At 41.4% G+C, this 24,103-nt stretch overlaps 1 protein-coding gene across 2 annotated transcripts in view; it reads left to right on the plus strand.

Moving 5' to 3' along the window:
* Positions 1-24,103, plus strand: part of LOC118235587 (rho GTPase-activating protein 42-like) — a 92,808-nt gene that overhangs the window by 14,700 nt on the left and 54,005 nt on the right. For both annotated transcript variants that reach the window (XM_035433070.1, XM_035433071.1), the window contains exons 2-3: positions 6,895-6,990; positions 13,704-13,765. In XM_035433070.1, coding sequence (XP_035288961.1) covers positions 6,895-6,990; positions 13,704-13,765 — 158 coding nt within the window. The remainder of the gene's footprint in view (positions 1-6,894; positions 6,991-13,703; positions 13,766-24,103) is intronic.

Here is a 24,103-nt window from a genome sequence, read left to right on the forward strand (position 1 = left end):
AAATCTGTCTAAATACAATAATTTCAGAATATTAGAATAATAATTGAATGTCAAAAATTGACAAATTGGGTCCCAAGTCCAATATTTTGTAGATAATCTATTTAAATGAATATGATATATGGGTAAATTGGAGAAAGCCATCCCCCAGATTTGAAACTTTGATGGCAAGTTCTCTTCAGTTAGCCTACATACTTCAGTTTATACAATTCAGTAGTCAGTCTCTGTAGTCCTGATGTTCTGTGATTTAAGACACATTATTTTTTAACTGAGTAATTTTCTTCAGTGGAAATAAATCTGGGTTGGCAATATGGAGCATTATTTTGACCTTGAAAGCAGTGGAAGAATTCAAGAACTATTGAAGGTCTCTTGGGTGAGCTGCAAGTAACGTAATGTACATCAAACAGATCAGACTGAGTTGTTTAAAGGCTCTCAGTTTGCTGTTTATATAACATGCAGTCCATGTTTTTGCATGTTGACTTTGAGATGGGTAATGACTATAAGAATATACTTAAGCTGAGTGACATGAAGGTTGCAAAACCTTGCAGTGAATGATTTAGAAACCAGACCTAATAGAAAGGCTTCTAACCAACCCTGTTGTTATAGTGAGTAACTATATGTGGATGAAATGAAGAAAACAGACAGTAGGAGAAGTAAGCGCTATTTCAGAGTCATGTCTGCGTGGGATCAGGCATGTGAGATTCAGGATTGGGGTTGGACTGTGGTAAGATGAGCTGTACTGGAAAAACTTGATAGCCCTCACAGGCTTTTAAATCCTATGAAGATTAGGGAGATGGTTGTCCTCTTTTAGCAGACACATGGCATGAGAGTCAATATGTGACCTCTCGGGGTGAATCTATACCTTCACTGATTAATACTCTATGTGTAAAGTGCTTGAGCAAAAACCTGTGCTGTTACAGGTAATGACTATGAGTAATGACTCATCTGGGTCAATTATACAAACGCACGTCTTGGATTGGTGATAAAATAACTTTACTCAGTGGCAAATGAACCACACACTTCCTTCATCTTCCTGTAAGACTGAAGGCATACTGCCAAACAGTGGCAATGAACATCATGAAAAAAGCAATTTTTGTCCATTTTCCTTTAGGAACACCTTTTATACTGCATTTTAATAAGATGCTTTTTCAACAAACCTTGTTACATTTTACCTCATTAACGGCTACCAATTCCTAATCTAGAGAGGGCATTTCTACATGAAACTGAATTGCACTGCAGGAATAAAATTTGGACTTGATTATGAATTTCTGCTTTTTCACCCACCCATTTTCACCTGGCTGACAGTCAGGTGTATCAGTATAAAGGTTTTAATACTGTACCAGAGTACAAGCTGCTCTTGCTCTGTTGAAAAAAATAAATAAAAATTCTGCTGTTGCTGTGGTGGCTTTGAAGATGATGCCAGTTATCAAATTGATGATGCCCCATATGCAGCACATCTCCTGGGGTTCCCACAGAAATAACTGCATGACCATTGGTCATAACTATAACACACACTCCTTACAGCCATTAACTTCTGTACTTTCTGACCTCACATAACTGAGCTACAATTTCACAGTGACATACAATATAACCCTGAACTTAATTTGTGTTTTGTGTTGTGTCCTCTTCTTATTCCTCTCCATTCCTCCATACGAAGCAGAAAGGAGCCTCCACTTGATCAGTGAGAATAACAACTTTTCAGGAGAAATGGAGCAGCGTCTGCTTGGTTACACCTCAGGGTATGTGTGGGGAGAAGGCAGGGCTAGGGTGTGCTCAAGCTCTCCCTGGAAAAGGCTTGGCTCTCCCAAACCACCCACAGGAATGTTTGTATATAAAAATGTTTTATAAATAATTTTATAAAGAATATTTTAAAATCTATTTGAAATTTTTTCAAGGAAATCAAACAAAATTTAACTAACATAAAATAAACGATTAATCATTTTTCATTGACATAATGAAAACAAAACTTCAGTAGCCCATATGTCATCTGTGAAATGTGGGGATAATTGCTGTGTCTGGCGAAGCATCTGTGGCCATTCTGTGTGTTGGTTTGCAACTGCTTGCTTTCCTTGTCACTGTCTGAACAAGCTGAATAATGTGAATTTGTTAGTCCACATGAGATGTTTCATGTACTGTCTATACTATTAAGCTCTGGAATGAATGTTCGGGAACTATATAGAATGTTTACTATAAAAAGGTCCATGGTCCAAGCATTTTTGTACATAACAATATTCGAAATAATGATAATACAATGATAGCAATGCAACAAACAGGTAGGATTTATTGTACCCAGGCTAAAGTAAATATTGAAACATATAATATTGAAGGAACATGTGTTGGGAAAACATTGTTTGCACGTTTCTGACTAGACGGCTTTTTCTTTTAATGTGTAGCTACAATATATGTACATCTTCTTGCTCCTTCTGCTGTGTAGATTTGGTGTGTGTGTGGAGCCTGGTGCTATTCTTCCCACAGGTTGACATAATGCATCTAGCGCAGCATGTCCCATCAGCAAAAGTGCCTGCTTGTGCCTGCCTGCTCGTTTGCTGCCTGTTTCATTCTTTTTTTTTTCTTCTGTGCTGCTGCCGGCATTGTTGAATGTAGCCTTTTGTGCCAGTACACAGCCTCTCTGTCAACAAGACTCCTTCTCTGCCTCCCAATGCCACCCCATGGCAACTGGTGTGCCATCAGCACCAGGCTGAATCAGTTGGATCTCAGAGCTGCAGTTGTCCTTAGAGGTGTTCTTACCAACCACTCACCCACACCCCCACTGCCTATGTGGCTTACTCTGAGAGGATTTAAGGCTAGGGGGGCAAACCCCAATCTCCAACCTTGGAGGCGCGTATACGTGGCATTCAACAGACCGAATGTCCAGCAGCCCCCTGCAGCTCTGGTCATCCGAAGGTCATCATTACATTACATTACATTATAGGCATTTAGCAGACGCTCTTATCCAGAGCGACATACAACAAGTGCATAGGTTTCATGATGTAGAGGCGCAAAAGAAACAAAAGAAACACTAGAGTGAAGTCATGAGTCCCTCATGCCGCTGTAACAAGACTTACTAGGGTGATGATAGCGTAGCATAGTGCACACCCTACATACACCTTAATCCTTTCACTGTGCAGGCAACTGCTCTGTCCCATCTCTACCCCCCTAAATATGCAGCTGGGAGCACCTTGTCAAACTGCACACAGACAGCGGTTGAATAATGGTCGTTGAGACATAGGATGGGAACAGTGTGTCTTTTCAGCAGCCTCCTCCGCGTCTGAGCAGCCCCACACTGTTCACCCCTGCCGGGGAAGGACCTAGAAAAGGTGGTCCAAACAAAGCCTGTTTCTCTCGGGGCACCTCACCATAGCTGCGGTTGACACTCATAAAAAGAAGATACTGCCTCTACTCATTGCATCCTGGAATGTTTACGCATTTCTTGATTTAGAGAGTTTTGACTGGCCACACAGAAGAACTGCCCACAGACTGTGTACGTACAACACAGACATTGCAGCCTTCAGTGAAACATGCCTCCATGGATCCGGTTTCCTAACTGAAGTTGGAGAGTCTTTTTCTAGCAAGGTGTACCTGATACCCACCAGCTTCTTGAGGTGGGCTTTTCCATTAAACTCACCTGACTGCACTGCATACCAGAATTTCCAACTGGCATCAGTGAGTGTCTTATAAACTGGCTCATTACACTGGCTTAGGGATGCTTTGCGACCCTTATCTGTGCATATGCTACCACCTTGGACTCCTCTACTGACACCAAGGAATCCTTCTGTAACTCGCTGGATTACGTTATACATAGCACTGACGTGTCCCCCACAGTGACATCCTCCACATTGCCAACTCTCTGCGTCGAGGCTCGCCTTGCTAAATGCCACCTCCGCTGGCTTGGTTATGTAGTCAGGATGCCTGAGAACAATCTACCGTGCTGTATCCTTGATGGCCAGTTAAGTAACGCAAAGCGATCTGCTGGCAGGCAAAAGAAGTGCTACAGGGATTACAGCAAAGTCCTGCTGAAGCAGAGTGGAGTCAAACCTGCTGAACTACAGACCACTGTTCTTAACAGGCCCACCTGTCAAGCTGTTGTCTCCAGAGCTGGCCAGCAGATCCACAACATCACCATGGAGAAGAGAGCCGAGCAACGCACTAAACGACCCATGCTGCAGGAACCCATCCTCCATCCGTTCCACTGTCCCATTTGCAACAGTGTGCGGCTCCCCCATTGGCCTCCACTGCCACAAGAAATGCCACCAGCACAAACATCACTTACCCCACACCACCATCGTCATCATGGATTTTTGATGAACCGCCAAGAGATATGTTTGTGTCTGTCTGTGTATACACTTGAAGGGTTCATGCATCACAGGAGGTGCTGGAGCCTATCACAGCATGCATTGGGCGAGAGGCAGGAATGTACCCTGGACAATTTGTCAGTCCATTGCAGGGGGCACACACACCATTCACTCACACTCAATCCTAGAGATTACTGTAACTCTACTAATCTGCATGTCTTTGGACTGTGGGAGGTAACCGGAGCACCCAGAGGAAACCCACGCAGACACGGGGAGAACGTGAAAACTCCACACAAGCCCCGGCTGAGATTCGAACTAAGCTCCTTCTTGCTGTGAGGAAAAAGTGCTACCGACTGTGTCACTGTGCTGCCCCCATTTGAAGGAATCCAAAATTGAATCCTTAGAAAAGTAATTCTGATCAAATTGCATATATATTTTTTTAAGTATCCTGGTCTGATTTTATACTTGAGTTTTTTTCTGTATAGACGTCTATAACTTATATAAGTGGATGTAGCTTTTTGTTCATCATACATTTATTCAGTTGCCCTCAGCAACACTTGAAATTTAAATCTTGTCAAGTACATAGGGGCTGTGATAATGAAAGCCCTCTATGACACTTTGTGTATTTTAGGGATCCGGGGCTGGAGCAAAGATAGAATCAAGCTTAGCAGCCAAGACTTGAGTGCAAATAATCTGTTGATATCTTTGCGACTGCAAGCTAACAAGTCCAATAATTATGTAGTGGCAGCATTCATAACACTTGAACTTTATATTGCTCATATCCACAACATATGTCATGTAAAATTAAATGATAAAACCCTAAGCCTAGGTCTACATTTTTTGACTGAGATTTTAATTGTTTAAAATGTTGAAACAAAGTTAAGACAAATTCCATGTCCATGCACTAATCACACAATTTGCTAAGGTTTTTTCCACCTATAAATGTGCAGAAATGTCATAAGACCTTGGGCACGACATTTTAAGATTGGAATTATTTTTTTACTTCTACTTGGCACAGTAGAATACAAATAAGCTCAAATTTTTTGTTTTATTGATTAAAATAGAATTAACTTTTAATGGAAAGGTTATTCTCTTTGCTCTTATTTGGCTTATAGAAATGCCTTTTAAAATACTAAAATGTTTTTCCTCATTGGTAACAATACATTGGTGAATTGTATAAAACATACTACATTTGTAAAGTTTGTTCTTATTTGTTTTAATGATATGACTGAAATTCTGCTGGATAAATCAACAGTTATTTACACTGTTTACTAGTGACTTTGTGACTGCATTGTGATTCCTTTTGAAAAGTAGCTTTATCACCTCATTAGCATTTCTTTCATATTTCATAGATTTTAGTAATTTGTCTTCTTGGGTTGACCTGCTCTAGGATGCATGTATTCATTTATTTCTGTAAATCATAGACTGGGCTATTTGAATAGCTTTCTTTGACCTATCTTACAAAAAGTGTTAATACAGCTATTCTATTTTGAGAGCATTGTATATAATGGATGGATGTGAAAAATGAGAGATGGGTGATGCTCTGCAAGGTCAAGAGGACCACATAACAGAAAGCCTAGGCCATAACCATTTTTTATGTTGTGGTCATCCTATGTGTGACCGCAGTGTAAAACGACATCTGTTTTGTATTCACAGATTTGAGCACAACTGTCAGGTTGCAGCCTGTGAGGGAGTTATGGTTGTCATGGTGATGAATCACAGCTTGACTTATTTGATCTTAATTAAGTGCTCAGCCTCCCATCTTTCCTCTCAGGACTTCCTGCTGTCTGGGACTATCAGTTTTTATTTAAATCAGGGTTAGGTTGCACTTTTCAGTGTGGTGCATCCATTAAGGCTTAATAGAGCATTAATAACTCCCATAAGAATATATGGCGTTTTTTAGTTCAGCCATAATTAAATTGAGTAAATATGTAATGAAGAGGTGCAGGCCTTGGAAGGTGCAGGCTTGAGAGCTGGGGAATGTCTGGCCAGAAAGGCCTAGTTGAACAGTGACATTATCGTGGTGTGGGACTCACCACATTTTGCCACTCAAGAACTTCTTTTACCTCCTTTTATTTTACTTAAGAAGGAAAGAGATACTTTTGGTATTGCATACAGTGGTTAACAGCCTCAAACTTGTTAAAGCCTCATTGCACTTGGTTAGGCTACACTTGGAATTTTTTGTGATGTAGGTATCCAGATGCAGCACAGAGCATCCCTGTTTGAAACCTATGAAGGCAAATGCAGCCTTGGAGCACATGGCAAATCCTTCTTAGATTTTTGCACATATTATTGACAGCCTTAAACTCACAGTTAATGAAATGAAATATACTGAAAACATTAATATAATATATCTTTTGAAGATATGAAAGTCAATATGTATTGGAATTTTCAGGCATTACCTTTTTTTCTCAAAAAGACACTGCTCTGAAATATATTCATCATATTTTCAAAAAGGTCCATATGTTTACAGTTTATTGCTATATATGTATGTTCAGAAGGATGGAAATCTAGCCTGCGAGTAAATGATCACAAAAGTGATTTTGGCGGCATAACTGACACAGCCTGTGTTTGTAATGCGAGGCTTCTCTTTCTCCTTCCTCAGACCTCTCTGCGGCAGTGCAGAAGTTCTCTCAGTCGCTCCAGGAGTTCCAGTTTGAGTGCATTGGGGACGCAGAGACGGACGATGAGATCAACATTGGTGAGAGCTTTCCCCCTATCAAAACACATCTCCTGGGAAATTCTTTCCTGGCAATGTCCAAAATGTGAATATTTTGCTTAATTTCCTGAAGTGACTGAATTGAAATGGAATTGATTATCACTGCGTAACTGATGGAATTTGAATTTATTACCTCTGTGAAATCTTCCATTTAAAATAAAAAAACAAAACAAGCGAAAGTCTGCCAAGTCAGAACATCTCAACCCAAAGCACTGCAGAATTACAAAAGCAGCAGTGTGAATGATGGGAGAGACCCGTAAGTCAGTTTCTCCTTGTTACGACCCTTCTAGGGGTTAAGGGTGCAATATTTAAAATGATGTTTGGCACCAGGAAATGTAACTAAATATATAAGCCTTCTTGTGAGAACAATGAGAGACACACAAGGCGGACTACGGTGAAAGGGATTTTACTGTGATGGTGGTAGGGCTATTTACAAGTATTTACACACATTTACAAACATAAAACACGCCAAGACACACAACCGAGACCAGTAAAAAAAAAAAGGAGTGGTGCCGAAAATAACAAACACAATACCCTAACTACAAATTTGTAATATAACTAACCAAATAACAATACAGGAAACAAAACCTGTCTAACTAACCTAACTGCGACCAGCAGTCATAAATACAGGGGGCGACACCACCACTAAACTAATGTGCTTAGACAGAGCCCTTACCCTACGTGTCAACACGTGTATAGGGGCCCCCGGAACTTACCTAACACTGGTCTCTGAAGTGAACCAGGGAGGACGAAATTTTAGACAACACACAACTCTCTCAAATAACACACACAATCTAGAATTTGCCCAAACACACAGCACAAATGAGGAAACGGAAGGGTCCTGCAGGAACAAAATGGGGATATTTTAAATTGAGAGCTGAGGCGTGATTGGAGGAGGGAGCTGATTGGCGGATGGGGGGGGGGGGGGGTGAGTGGGAGAATTCTGATGATTGACAGCGGGGATGACCAATGGGAATAACGAAGGGCGGCACACGGACTCCTGCGGAAATGACAGCAACCGAGAGAGAGAGCAGAACGAAAGAGGGGAAAAAAACGCACGCCCGCATCTCACACGCGAACGTAACACTCCTCCTACCTCCCTAAATCTGCTGTCTTTCTTCCACATCTCCACCCTATACACAGCTGCAGACTGAATCATGCTCCATCTGTACTGGAGAACAATCGGACCTGCAACGCGGTCACCACTCCCTCCCCCCCACACACACACACCCTCCAGCCCTCCCCACTGCCACTCAGCCAAACAGTTCATTCTCGGGTGTCTACCAGAGACAGAAGCTGCTTTGTGTTTTGTGCAGGAGAGGCCCGTTGAGCCTGTGGAACATTCAAGCGCGCCACATTACTGTAGAGTGCGCACTCATTTGGAATGAGGCTTCATGGCCTCTGGCCCACAGTCAAGAATGAAGCTAATCCAAATAGCAAAAGTTGTTGTGCGTTTTGCTGCCTGGCTGGATGCAATTGGCTTGGGCTGGATAGAAGCAGCTGTCCCCATCCTCTGTGGGAACATGACCGTAACTGTAAACTGTGGCACAGAAATAACCACTTTCTGCTTGAAGAGATTTTTTTTCTTTCTGATTTGATTCTTGTTTTGTGGTTTTTGACTTTCTTCTTGAAGAGAAGGGGTATTCTTGTGACGTCACTGCCTTTGGTTCAGTCTTGTGGACTCACTGGTTTGAGCCAATCATAGTCATTTATTCCGCTGAGACATGCCTTTTGATTGGGGAATATAAGCCGGCATGACCCATTATTTGGTTAAAAAAAAACATTACTGCCTTTAACAATGTAAATGCTGTTGTATTCGCCACGGGGCGACATAGCTCAGGAGGTAAGACCGATTGTCTGGCAGTCGGAGGGTTGCCGGTTCAAACCCCGCCCCTCAAACCCCGCCCTGGGCATGTTGAAGTGTCCTTGAGCAAGACACCTAACCCCTAACTCCTAACTGCTCTGGCGAATGAGAGGCATCAATTGTAAAGCGCTTTGGATAAAAGCGCTATATAAATGCAGTCCATTTACCATTTACCAAATCTTCTGATTTGAAATGGCCCTTTTCAGATTGGGGAAAAAATAGCGGGTTATACTGTACGTAGTCGTCAGTTCATTTACATTCATTTAGAATGGATTTTTCCAGCATTAACTGAAAAATAAGATTAACCCGCAGCTTCCTTTTGTCGACATTTAGATTGTGGTCATGCAGTTGGCCAAATAACGGTATAACTCTGTAGATGTATTATGTGTAGAATCTGTATTTAAATAGCATATACATAGAGGTCTAGCACTCCCCACAAGAATGGCTTGACTCTCAGTCTTTCTACAGACATTATTTAATTTATACTTTGTTGAAATAGCAAATGCATCAAAGCACTAGCTTCAGAGCTAAAAGAAAACTAAGCCCAGGATGTTATTGATCCTCAGATCTCTGGCACATACCTGCTCTGAAAAATCTCTGATCAAAAGAAAAAAGAGCCTGATGATCTCTTGCGCTGCTCTGCTTTGGATTTCCAGAATTACTTTTTCCAGGCACCGCATAATGGGTGATAGGGATTATATTTATGGGTTAGTGAGCAAGAGTGTTGCCCAAGGGGTGTTGAATCGCTGCAGGTGTGTCTGGCAAGAACTTAGGCAACTTTGTTCAGAACAGACTTTTTATAAGGAGGTATGCGGTTCTATAAATAATACAAATGAATAACAACAGCAACTTATTACAATTGGATTTACACAATTACATGGCATCATAACAAAGGCAAGCATATAGAACTAGTAGCAAAACACTTTAGCTAAATATGGAATACAATGTATAAAGCAATACAATAATAGTGTTCTTTATTGATGAAAAATTTGATCAAATAAGATTAGAATGTTGAACTGGAGCTAGATACAAGCACTTGAGGTAACCATGACCGCTCCATACTTGAGTAAATAGCCATGGCAAAGTTGCATAATGACTATCATAAATTAATACAAATGACAAACTAGTCTCATGGATAGCCTCTCTGGGCTACTGTGCAACCCAGGTGCTGGTCAACTCCTGTCTGGACTATTGGAAGTCTCTCTTTGCTGCTCCCCTGCCTCTGCCATCCGATCTCTGCAGCTCATTCCGAATGCTACTGCTCAATTGATCTGCAACCTCCCCAGACTCAGCCATGTCATTCCCCTTCTCATCTCCCTCCACTGGCTACTTGCCTCAGCCTGCATCACATTCAACTAAAGGTACAGCTGCAGGGACAGGTCCGCTGTATCTTCCAAAGACCATCAGACCCAACACACCTGCCAAACCTGTTCAATCTTCTACCTCTGGGCATCTGTCACCCCCGCGTGCCTGCACTTCCAGGTCATGTCTCCTGCCTGTTCTGGCCACCTAATGATGGAATGATTTGTCTCTTTCTTTTCTTTGATTTCCCTTTGGATAATGATCTTTTGTTACAACACAAATTGTTGTTTGTTAGGTTAATATTGCATTTAGTGATAATGAATGGGCTTCTTGGTAATACCACATTTTTGTATTACTGAAAGTTACTGTGTTGGTCTGTATTTGCAGTAACTCTGGATAAGAACATCTGCCAAGTGATCGTAATTTACTGTCATGTAATTAATGTGTGGAATACTTAGGTATGTATAGCTAGTCAGATAGGTGTGAATAGCTAGCAATACAGATTTCTGAGTGACCCGGTTGCATCTGGGCAGCAGCCTTCGTGCTGCTTCATTCTTTGAGGTACGGTCCCCCTTTGAATCTCCCAGCCATGTATAGTAAGAGTGCCGTCCCAACCCAACTGCTGAAGACTTTACCCAACCTCTTATAGTTTTCTTTTTTACCTTTGTATTTTCTCGCCTCAAATGTTCAGAACAGCCCGTGTCTTATCTCCGAATGAATCCAAAAAGCGCACGGATGTGATGGCAGAAGACCGGGCGGGCCGGGCAGCAGAATGTTATGGGAGTTTCACAAGGTCACTAGGCAACTACCCTCCATGGCATTCACGTACGGTAGCCTTCCTGAATTTTTGAAATCTGAGCCTGTGAAAGGACTTCTGGACAGGCGTCTGTTCCAGTATTTGTTTGCTTGACCTCATCTGCTTCCCAGCATTAGATATCTGCCCTGCATCTCAACTGTAAATAGCATTTTCTTGACAAGAACTTTAGGAAAGCAGCGGGATGAATCGTTTATATATGTTTTTTCCCCTCAGTATCAGAGTAGCATTTGACTTCTCTTAGCCTTGAGCTAGTGTTTGACTGAATTGTTTTCCTAATCGCCGCTTATCAAACATTCTGTAAACGTTTGTGTTCTTGATAAAGGAGGGCCAGCGTTTGGTCAGTGACCTTCTTGCCTGCACATTCACCAGAGTGGCCGCGTAGTAGCTGTGGCTGTAAAATGTTTAAAGCGCAAACACACAAAGCATTCCAGGCAGTGTCTTTGTGACGATGCCTAGCTTAATGGTCGATAATCTCTTTGGCACGGTGGCCGGTTTGGTACTCTGCTAAGTGCCAGCTTTCCTGGAGGCTGAGGCTGGCCAAGGAAGCAGAGCTCTTATCTGATCCCCTAATTTGGAGCAGGAACCGAGACTCAAAGCCCTTATCCCTGTCAGTGGAGTGAGTGTGTGTGTGTGTCATTGTGAGTGTGTGTATTCTTGTATGTGTGCTTTTTAGCATATGACATTCCTGTGTGTTCAGTATTTGTCCTGTGGGAATAAATTTGTCTGTGTGCATGTCCAATGCTTTTTTCAATTGAAGTGCATATTACTTACCTCAGTGCTATTCGGTACAGTTTCCTGAAGTAGGCGAAATAACATCAGCAAAACTCATCAAAACAGCCATGACTGACAGTTTTGGCAAACCGATGAAAATCCTCTGTCATGCAGGGGATAGTCAGGAGCAACGTGGAATGTTTGATGCTAAATTCACCGTTCTTGCAAGAAAGCATTTCAATTTTGAGAAAATTAAGCCTAGTATTTGGTCTGACATACTTTTATGTGAATTGTGTCTGGGATGAGTCACAAAGAATATTAGTTTGTTGGGAACATGTTGCTAGTGTCTAGAATATTAACATGATGCTCCAATGAAGCTTCACGCACATCCTTTGTAACCTTTTCCCAACTGGTTCTCATAAACAATGCAAATTTATAATGTTAATTTAATATGTCGATATAGTATAATATATTAATATAACACTAAATACATATGTATAATCAGCCAGTATTCAGTTGATGCAGTTTATTCATCTTTGAAATGAATTTTGTCTCGGTTATTACTGCAGTTTTAATGCTGAAGAAAAGAGGAAAAGAAGCTGTGTGCAGTGCCTATCAAGTCGGTGTATTCACCTGACAGCCGTCAGGTTTTAACAGAATTGATATTGGTGCGGTAAGACAGGAATTATTTTGTTGGAGTATTTGCATTTCCATTTGCAAAACGCTCCCCCAACCCATGAGAGCTGCTCAGTCAACAGCCGACTGACTCAGATAGCTGGTTGTGTGCGGAATACAGTTAGGGAATATGCTGTTGTTGCCCATAGCGGGCTTCTCTTGAGTCAGCCAAAGGTGGAAAGTCTGGGTTCAGAAAGTAAAAGTCCTCCACAGTATTTTTTTCCAATCACCTGAGTTTGCTAATGAACACAATTCCTCTGCCAGGAGGTACAACTCATTAATGAAATCAGCTGGCCAAGTTCATGGGTGAAATAAATGCATGGCAGGACTAACCCTAACCCTAACCCCTGCACTTTCCACCTTTGGAGTCAGCACACCGGATAGAGCAAATCAGAAGGATGTGAAGGTGTGTGATCCTGAGTAACTGAAAGCTTGTTACGATACTTTCTTCAGTTGCGTTAGACTATGTGTTGTCCAATTCAGTATCTGGAGTATCAGTGTCTACAAAATACATATCTTATTGAGTATCATGTACATTATAGAGTGTCTTTAATAATGAATGTTATGTGTAGACACAGAAAAGCCATAAATTGTGTGTGTGAAATAGGCTACATATTTAAGTCTCTTTCCCTTAGTTTCCACAGTACAGGAAACGCCTCTCACTCTTCAGTCTCCAGAAAAATACTTATTTTATTGTCTGTCGACTTGCTCAACAGAAGGCTTTCTTCCCAAAATCCCTTTCTTGTGTCTGTTTTTCTAATGTTCCGAGGCCCTAAGTGGACCACCAGTGTCGGGATCTGGGCTATGCGAGGCCGCTGCGCGATTCATAATTTACAAACCAGAGGGTATAGCGTGACGGACAATGAAGAGGCATATTTCATTTTCATATGCCGATACCAGCCCCAGACTCCTCCATCCCTACTTTCCCTAGTTCCTTTTCCCTCTCAAACAGGTGACACTTGCACACACCCTCTTTTCCTGAGTGACTCTCACAGTCACGGCCCTCGAACCGGTCATTCCACGATAATGATAAAACTTTATTTATATTGCGCCGACCAGCAAAATATTTCATAAATAAGGCAAAATGATGCAAAGTACTCTAGATGTATAGATGAAAGAAAGCATAGATTTGCCCATTTTGTAAACTGAATCATTGATTGTTAAAAATATTACCCTGTTTTATTATGAAAGCTCCCACAAGCCCTGCTACGTTGTTTATTCATTTCTCGTCTGAAAGATGTGTGCACGTTTTGCGAGCGATCCTAAATGATTCCTTTTTATGCTCATAATAAATGTATTGACTGAATGACTTTCTTTTTCTTGCAGCTCAGTCTTTCAAGGAGTTTTCCCAGCTGTTGAATACAGTCGAAGAAGAAAGAAGACGACTGGTAAGTTTTATTTATTTTTTAATTCTTTTTTTTTTCATGAAATAAGTCACTTGCGTGAGTTCACTACATCAGTCCTAATGTTAAACCTACAATTCTGTGCTCCTGTTATGCATATTGAAATCAGTAATGAGTAGAATTCTAAAATAAGTACAACTGCTTGAAGTGACAAACCTAATGTGCTTCTTGCCTTGTGCTAGACTGTCTGGTTTTTCGGTGGATAATTACTGTACAATTTTTGTCATCAAAACGGATCTGGGAGGAAAGTGGGTGCCGTGTTGACTCAGATTAAGTTAGGCTGCGCTACACTGAAGGAATGCACTTCAAGGTGACATGTTGAAAATGGGCTGAATTCAGCTTATTCTGTTTAGGTCCTATGGGATACTGTTGTACTCTAGTTGTTGGAATTTTGAGCGTGATGTGAATTAGCTCCCCTTGAATCGTGTGCTAGTCTTGGCATAGTTGTGCCTTTTTCAGGCTGTATGACGGAAAGCACGTACCCAGCATAACTATGGTGCTTTTTTCAAAAAGGACTCTTCTCTGCCTCATATTAGAAGAGAGTTTTTTTTTTTTAAGTGCATTCTGAGCTGTAGTTTCCGTGAGAATGTTAAATTTGGAATCCTGACCCGCAGCAAGGACATGGAGCTCGGTCAGCATTTCACCCCTCACACTCCCCGACCTGACCCAGCTCTCCAAATACAGAGCAGGGTGTGTGTGCATGTGTGTGTGTTGTGTCTGCATGTTCATGTGTGTGAGTGTGTGTGTGTGTGTTGCGTGTGTACGAGTGTGTGTGCAAGTGTGTGGATCTGTGCATGTGCACATCTGTATGTATGGTGGGGTGTGTGTGTGTGTGTGTGTGTGTGGTTATGTGTGTATACATGCATGCATCTGTGTGTATGTGTGTGTGTGCTTGTGTGTGTATGTTTGTGCATACCCGTGTGTGCATGTTTGTGCATACGTGTGTGTATGTGTGTTTGTGTGTTCAAGCACGCTTGTGCATACATGTGTGTTTGAATGTATGTCTGTGTTGGTATGACATTTTTATGTGTATGTGTATCACACCACAGTGAGCACAGTTAGTCCATTACTGAAAATCGACAAGTGAATCATTACCTGGAAAAGGACCTGACAGGATTCTTTCAGCAAATTTGTGCAAACTGTTTCTCACACACCATTTTCAATTGCTGCAAAATAACAGTGAGCCAGCCATGGAGAACAGTCTTGTTTTCTCCCTATTTTAATATCAGCTTGCCTCATCACTGGAACAGAAATTGGTTTGGAGAAAAAAAAAAAAAAACTCTGAAAATGTGTACCCTGCTTGCAGCTCATAGCCTGTATGCTGAATTCTCCCGTAGCAGTCTATGTGGAATGCAAATTAAGGAATTTCAGCAATCCACAGACTTTCTGATAGAATAATGGTTCCTCTAATATCGGCGCTATTGCAGCAGTGATAACATTTCCCTTGGGCTGATAACTAATGAATTTACCATGGCGGTCAGTGACCTTGTTCAGCAGAGTGCAGCCTTCTTGCAGAGTCGAGGCTGAGCACACAGCCCTGTGAGATTGAGAGGCCCAGACCCACTGGTGTCAATTAGCTCCCTTTGAACTGGTGTTGGGTATAATCACAGTCCAAAAGCATTCATATACTCCATATTCCATATTCATGAGCCGTGTGTGTGTATGCGCTTGTGTGTGCGCATGTCCATGTGTGTGTGTGCGTGTGTGTGCACTTGTGTGTGTACGTGTGTGTGTGCATGTCCATTGTCCATGCATGTGTGTGCATGTGCGTGTGTGGGTGTGTGTGTGCGTATGCATGTGTGTGTGTGCGTGTGTGGGTGTGTGTGCGCATGTGTGTGGGTGTGTGTGCGTGTGTGTGTGTGTGGGTGTGTGTGCGCATGTGTGTGTGTGTGGGTGTGTGCGCTTGTGCTTGTGTGTGTGTGTGTGCGGCGTTGAGGAAGTGAGCAGTCATCTGTTTCTCTCCTGCGCTAGCCACAGTGATGGCCAGGCATGGCTAGGGGGCGCTACTCTTGCAATGACACCGTGCTCCCTCAGGTTCCCCTCAGGGCTGTCTCCCAAGAGTGCCATTGAGTTTCGTACTTCCTGGGTTACCGAGAGAAAAAGAAGAATCTTGTGTTTTTTTGACGACATCATTTTCTTTTTTTATTGTGCTTTATCCATCTTTAGTTGTCCATTTTAATAAAGTGCAGCCCCAGCCTCTACCTTTAATCAGTGCTCGACATAATCCTCTGAGTGACAGGCTGAATGAATGGAGGGCCTGGAGGAGAAGAGAAACATTAGAGTTAGATTAAACCTTTGGGTCTCTTTTTGCAGACACGCTCATTTATACTGGCTGGGCTCCGGGTCTTTGTCCCCTTTGCTTTCACTGGCCTTAGTTAGCCTTCACTTCCTTGGGCAACAGTGGGGTTTGGAAACGAGAGGCCACGTGTCCAAAGGACCACAGTGTTTCTGAGATCCAATTTTTTGTCTGCAGGAGAATCTTCGGTCTGTGTGCCAAATAGACTGATTGCCAATCTTTTGTAGCATTTGTATTCCTGCGTTATTGTAAATATTTTAACAGGGAAAGAGTTTCAGAGAAAATATTTTATTTTTTATAGCGGTTCTGTATTAACCATTTTCTTGGAGCTGTTAAATGTGTTGCAAAACACAGAAGCAATCCAGAAGACCTCAGTGGCTGTAATAGTCCCCTTCCCCCATAAATACATAAATAATGAAGGATGCACCAGCCCTAGGAACTTAAGTGGCAGAACTGACAGTAACACAGATTCATGAAGCGGGGTCTGTTTAGATCAGTGCACAAAGCCAGTGGGTGTGGAAAAATGTGCCACTTGATATGACTCTGGCTGATACAATAAAAATTCAGATAGACACAGTGCTCAGTCAGAAACCATGACCTTTTAGAGATGGTGGAGAACGTGAGTTGGGGAAGCTTTCTTTGTCAATGGCAGAACGCTTGGAAGCCTTCCCGCTTCAGGCTGTGTCAGGGTCAGACAGCCCAGCTCTCTCAGCAATTCCTAAAGTCTCCTGCAATCAGGCAGACATTACAGAATCTCCTGGAGACAGCTTGCCATTATGGAACACGTTTTTTTTAATCTTGTGAAATATTGGCTGGTTTATGCAGTTATCTGTAATGGAAAACCACTGGAAAAGCAATGTCTACCTCATTTCCGGTTGGTTCCAGAGAGCCTGAGGCCCTGTTATTGGGCATGATGTTTGGCCCTATGGTTTCCATAATGCAGAGAATCTGGACATACTTCAGTAATTAACACTGAATCCAGTGATTAGTGGGGAATTCAGTAAATCTTGAAAATATTTATGTGTTTTGTTGAAATTTGTTTCATTAGAATTTGAAGGGGTACAGATTATGATATTCTGAAATACGAAATGTAATGACACAATCGACATATTGATCTCAACTCTCTGCTGTCAACTGAGCCTAACATCTGCCTGCTTCTGGCAGTCATGCTATAGCAGCGTTGAAGCAAATGCCTGCTGTGATTGCTGCCAAGTAATTTGGTTGTGATTTATCAGATCATGGTCATTTAAATAGTTTTTGAAACTCTGGCAGGGCTCTCTCTTTCCCACTAATTAGGAACTATGATCACAGATTGAAAAAATACACCAACTCATATGTAAGCCCCTCCCCCTCTCCCTCCTGCACCCTTCTCTTCCACAGAGGAAGCTCTGTTTAACAGCTTTCCAGGTTCACGTCACAGATGTGAGCAGCATGGGATTTTTACTTCAGAATAAAAGTTCAATACAACTGAATGAAAAAAGAAAACCACAAAGAAAAGTAAATGTTTGCTTATTTGATGGTCAGGAAATCCAAAATCATTAGAGATAAAACCAAAAATGCAAAATCAGGAATAAATAAAACTGATTTTACGGGGGCCCTGTGAGCGGTTTTATCCTTGTCGGCTTGGCGGGCCTCCAAGCCCGTCTCCGTTTTGGAGAAGCGCCGCGGTAAAAGCTCCCGTTCCTCTCATTAGCATAAAAGGGTGGGGAGTCAGAGCCGTTGCGTGTGTCCGTGTGGCATGCTGTCTGGCGCGCGTGGCCTTTACGAGCGGGACCAGGCTGCCGCCACTGGCGTGTTTGTCACGGTGATGGGGTTTTACGTCCTCGCTGTAACTCCCCCTCCCGGCTTTGATGCTGCGTCGGCCTAGAACGTGCTTCCCTTTCCTGTGTTTTACTTTCTGACTGAATAACTTCCTCAGAGGAAACGTTTGAGTGGGCCTGTAGTGGTACTGGCACGTCCTGACCAAGTCTTGAATGTAGTGTTTGTACCACTCTCAGCTCTGCATTCTATCCCATGTATGTCACATTGAAATTTTAAGTGCTTGTTTACATTTTAATAGAAGTGTCAGTGTAATTTGAGTCAGTTGTATAAAGTTATATCAGTTATATATAATGTTAGTTGTAACTTAATTTGTGTTAATTATAATTTTTAATGGTGCTCAAAGCACACTGCAATCCATTGACTGTTATAAAGTGAGTCAATAAATCCTTGGTCTCGCCAGCCAGACACTCACCTTCATTTTTATGTTCCTGACTGAAACCTACTCCAGGCACCTTATGCAATTCTAATATCTTGCTGTAAAGCTCAAGTAATGTGGGAATTCTTTCCTCCTGTAAAAGTACTAGATGTACTGTTATATACACTGGATTTTATTAATGAAATCCATATGGCTAACTTTAGATGCTTAGGTTACTGATGATTCTCGTCACTTGGGTGTTGACCTTGCGGAAACTGAATATACTGGAATGTGGACTTCCACAGTGCACCATTTTTAAAACTATGTTGCGGTATCTGAGCAATAATTTGTACATTTTCCCATGTATTGTCAAGTGTTTTACGATCTTAAAAATACACCCATTGAATTTTGCTATTCTTGCTGCTTGTACCTTGTTAGCTATGAGTATGAAACACAGGAGGGAAAGTTTGTTCTGGATGCTCAAACCAGAGGAAACGAGAGGCTAACTGGTCATGGGCATCCTAACAAAGAGTGTGTCAGAGTCCGGGGAGGGCAGGCACTTTCCTGTCACACCGATGACTTTCACATCTAAAGATCCGGCTGCGTGCAGACAGTTTCAAGTGGGGACAAAGTGTGAATAACCGAGTTAAGTGTCCCTAAGATACAGTCAAACTGATTAAACATAATTAAGACCTGGCTGGTGCAGGTTAGTCAGGATGCCAATGCATGCCATGGACAATATCAAACTTTTTAACCTTATATCACCATTTGTGGATTTCATATTTGGAGGAAACAAGCAACTATTTTTGAATTATTGCACCTCAATTACATGAACCCAGAGTAATGGGTGATTAAAATAACCATGCTTTTTTAAAATTTCGTTCAAGTTTTTAATTCATTTCAGCATTCCCATCTATGGAGGGAAATAAATCTGACAGGGCTTTGTTGCTTTAATTACAGTGTGAATATAAAATAAAACGGGGAGCAAACAACAAAAGGAACCATGGGCAATATGCAGGCTGACTGTGTATAATGTCTCATAAGAGATCTCAGTGGAGCTTTTGGTCTGAGATTTGTTAATGTACTTGAGAACTTTGCCAAGGGATGACAAATACTTGAATCAAAATAAAGACTGCCAAGACCCCATTTTATTTATAGGTCAACCATTGCGTAGTGCCTCTATCTAACCCACCCCCCCCCCCCCACACGCACACACACACTGTAGCCTGCAGGGCTAACTGTGACTTTGCTGGATTTGAGATTCCCTCCCTCACCATGACAGGAGTAGTCCCTGTGGGATCTGGTGGCTAACGCACGGCAGTGACGCGCTTTCTAACAGGCATCCGTGCCCGTGGCTTTGGCCACCCTGCCGCTCCCCCTGTCACGAATTGACCTTTCCTGAAGTATGCTGCGCGTATGTCATTTTAGGCAGCCGGCCAGCAGCTTCCTGAATTCTTTGGAAGGGAAACTTTTTCCCACATAGCGGATAGGATCAGTCTGGGAGAGTCTGTGGAGATTCCTGCAGGATTACTGAGGGGGTTGCTTGGAATCAGCCCCTGTCTGCACACTGAGGAAGGGGCAAGCAGAAACCACTCTTATTTTGCAGTTCCAGAGGTGCTGTGGGTCTTTTTAAACCATGATTTGTGCCCTTCTTGAGCTAAGTAGTTCGGTGTAGTAACCAGATTTTAAATTAGGTTTTGAAGTCTCTCAAATTGTTTTTTTTTTTTAATTTTTTTTTTTATACACACATGGACTGTTAAATTTATAATTGAGCCATAAAAGACCTTAACCTTCTCTGCTTCACTGAATTCAATCTGGCTTCAAAGTTGCTATTTTTTTCCTTTTTCAAAACAAAACTGTTGAATAGAAAGTATTAAGTAAAACTGTTTATGCGCCCGTTTTGATTTGGTTATGCTTCCCGTAATGGGGTACTGTTAAATGCCATGTATGGTGGAAAAATCTGTAATAGGGCAAGTAATAGGAAAGAAGTAGTAGGGCCTGTAAGACCCAGACCTCGCACACCAAAACATCATTAGAAGCATGTAATTACACTGTGTGAAGTCTTCTCAGCTTGCTACAGAGTCGGGCCTTCACTGTTTCACTGCCTGAACTGAATCTGGCTAGAGGATGCTGGAGCTTGACAGAGGCATGTGGAACTTATTTCTGGTAATTCTCCAGTGAGAACAAATGCCAGCACTTGCGCTCATGGGAAAGTATATAAAAGGTTGCTGCGTATATAATTGTGTGTTTTTATAATCTGGGTGGCTCACAGCAGATCGTTGCTAATTATAGCTATATTATTTCATAGTAAATAAGAGCACTTCCTCTGGATTTTTGTTGTAACTGGCTGCTGTTGTAACCGCTGGTGGGGAAGCCATAGATTTATGGGCTCAAGCATTACTGTAATATGGCAGGTAAACCATTTGTGCTAAAATTGGCACTAGCCTTTGAAGCACATGAACAGATGAACATGCTCACTGGGCATATTTTCCGAAGCCTAATTAATGCATTTATGTTCGTAGCTATGCTCATGTGAGATTTAGCAAGGAGGATTGACGTCATTCAGATGTATTTTTGGGCTGATTAGAACCGGTCCATGGTGCTCACCCCTCCCCCTAATTAAAAGCAGTCAGTTCTGGTTTCTGAATCATATGGGACACAATCCCCCCCCCCCCCCCCCCCCCCCCCCCCAAGACTCCGGACCCACCCTTTTCAAACCCAGGTCTTGCAATCGAGCAGCCCTGGGTCAAATACAAATATGTATTGTGTTTGAAAATGAAGTTAAATACGTATTTGAAGTATTTTAAAATATATTTACACATTAAATACTTTGTGTTTGATTTATTTAAATTCTTTTCATGGAAAAACAAATACTTTCCCAAATAGTATTTAAAAAATACATTGCTTTATATAAATACTTTCCTGGGAAACCAACGATTATTTCAAATAGTATTTAGAGCATTTTAAATATACATTAAAATGCAAATACAATTTTCAAATATTTTGAAATTTTTATGATAGATAACAGAAATGACTGAGCCAGCAACAATGTAGGCTTCATACTGAAGGGGGTATCCCAGAGTCCTTTGTACAATCTTTCTGAGTGGCCCTTGATGTGATGTCAGCGAGTTATTATACTGAGGACACTCCAGGGGAACTACTAGGGGCTAGGAGTTGAATTTGGATTATGGGCAAGGGTAGCCTACGCTGGTGATTTTAAACAACGCATGCGCTGCCTCTAAGAGACAGTAGCCTAAATGCTCGTACATGTCTTTGCATGGGGGGATGGCAAACTCAGACTTCTTGATAAGCTATTTGCCAGTTTATTTGTATCCATGCAATCTTTTTAAAGTTAGAGGCCTTTTACTGTATTTCCTCTTTTTTCTGTTGTCAGAACATTCAACAGCCATATGTACAGTTTCATCTTTTACATTTTGTAAGGTTAGACACTGATAAAATAAAATTCAGCGTGCATATTCACTACCAATTAACAGCAGAAATCAGCTCCATTGGACTGCGGCCGTCAGTTGTCACTTGATATATTCTCATCAAAATGCTGTCCTCTAATTAGACAAAATGGTCAACTTTCAGAGCTGATAGGTTCCTGCATATCCAGTGTGTTTCAGCAGCTTGGTACAATTGCGCATGTTGCACCACCTTTGTTGTGAAAGTATTTTCATATAATTCTATCAAATCTAACACTTTGTTTTTGAAAATTCAGTATTTTAAATGTTTAAGATCATTTAAAGTAACTGCAAATACATGCAAATGCTCCTTAAATGTATTTTCAAATGCATTTTGTAATTTAAATACTTAGTATATGTAAAGACTGTATATCAAATTTTTCTTAAGTATTTAAAAATAATTAAAATACTTTTAATATGTATTTGACCCAGGTCTGCAACAGAGTCATGAACTGAACTAACCCAGCATTATCCTAGGCCTTAAGGAAAATGCCCCAGCTAAGAAAAATATTTTAATATGTATAAATTGTGTGGTTGATTTTGTCAAAAGCAAAATCTTTTTTTCTCCGTATTTGTGAAAGACCATCTGAAGTGATGTTGTAACATAATCATATTGTGTATGTGGATTCTCTACCCTACGCTTCGGAAATAATATTAGACCAGTTATGGTGGTTTGCAGTGGCTCTATTGAAACTGTAAAAACTGATACTTATAGGAAGTCACTACAGAGCATAATGGGACACTACAAGAACTGGAAACTTTGTGTCATTGCAAAGATTCAAAGGTGTCTGATTACAAGGACCTTAAAGCACATTCACTAACAGCTTTTTGCTTTTTCCTTTTTATTGTGCTGTTTGCTATTTTTGGCTTATTTCTGTGATCGGGCTCTATCGGATTTGGGCTTCAAATTTGGCTCGAGCTTGTCTGCCTGGTTTGGGTCAGGCCATAAAGATATCAAGCACAGGCAGGCTTGGCCCTCAGTTCTAGCTTGATGCAGACCTGGTGCAGTCACAATCACAATATTTAAGAGCTGAAGGTTTGGAGTTTAGTCTTAGCTGAACTGCAGCCTCCACTAAATTTTCCTAAACCAATTCTTTACTGTGTGGAAAGGGATGCATTATACCCTGGTGACATCGTGGTTTGGGCCTGTTTCTTTTCTTTGCTGTGACCTAAGGTATTAGGCCTATATGTAGTATTAGAAATGAAATGGATGAATTATGCTTAAAATGAGCACCCCAACACATTGTATAATGATTTTTGGCTGGAGTTTTTACTTTAAACCTATGATATAGGCCTTGGCAGCTTGTGAGCAATGATATTGAGGTCCACTGTTATATTTTTCTTTTTTAGAAACTTCATTGCAGGCTCCAAGAGCAGACCCTGGTGCCGTGTTGGCGTTGTCCAGACTTTGGTTATTCATAACAGATGTTTGATACTGCATTGAAATAACTTGGCTATTGTTCAGAAGGAATGATTCATTTCAGTTGCGTATTCAGGCCTAAATCTTGAGCTGAGTTGGGCAGTTGCTAGCGTGCTAGTTTTTTGCACTGTCATAGTGAAACCAGTTAGAACTGCTGACTGGAGTCCAAGTAAAATTGACACTTTGACCCCAATCAACTGGCAATCAAGTCTTTCTTTGGTAAAACACTGTCACATCTCAATACCTGGTTTGAAACCACTTCAAGATTGGTATGCCAATCATTTGTACATCAAGAATATAAGAGTTATTGTTTTTGAAAATAGTAATGAGAAAAAAATTGTTCCTGCTAACCAAAGGAATATATTGGCCTCCCTGTCGATTTTAACGTAGGTCAGCCTGTTGTGACTGTCAGCTATACTGCCTGTGTCCTGTTCAACTCCAGGCATCCTTGGAGATACTTTCTGTTCCCCTGTCTAGCTTTTTAATTTATTCAAAATATGCATTTTTGGATTTCATTGAGCAATGCTATTGTGTCATGGTGCAGTTATGTACAAAGCTGTATAGTGATGGGATTCTTAATAAAGTGAAGTGTTTCTGTGGCAGAGGAGTCTGGCTGTTATCAGGTCTGCTTTGTGCCAGCTTGCCATTTCTCTTACATCATTTTGAAAGAAAGCAATGATGTATTGCAGATATAAGACTTGAAAAGAAAAGACAATTTTTTCAACACCATTTTTTAAAAAAGGCCTGTATCCTACAATGTTTTTTTTTCTCGGAACAAGCTCACAGGTAATTGCTGGTTTTGTTTTAGGGCACAATAGTGGATACACAGTCAGAGTTGTTACATTTGGAGACTGTTTAGCCCTGCTGCGGTGAAAACTAGTGCTGTGGTTTCAAGGTCTTGCACTTTTAATGGGAGAGTGAAACTTCATGACCCTCATTAATGCAGGGACAATATTTAAGACAATAT

Source organism: Anguilla anguilla, chromosome 9 (genome assembly GCF_013347855.1).
Source record: "Anguilla anguilla isolate fAngAng1 chromosome 9, fAngAng1.pri, whole genome shotgun sequence".
NCBI classification, from domain to species: domain Eukaryota; kingdom Metazoa; phylum Chordata; class Actinopteri; order Anguilliformes; family Anguillidae; genus Anguilla; species Anguilla anguilla.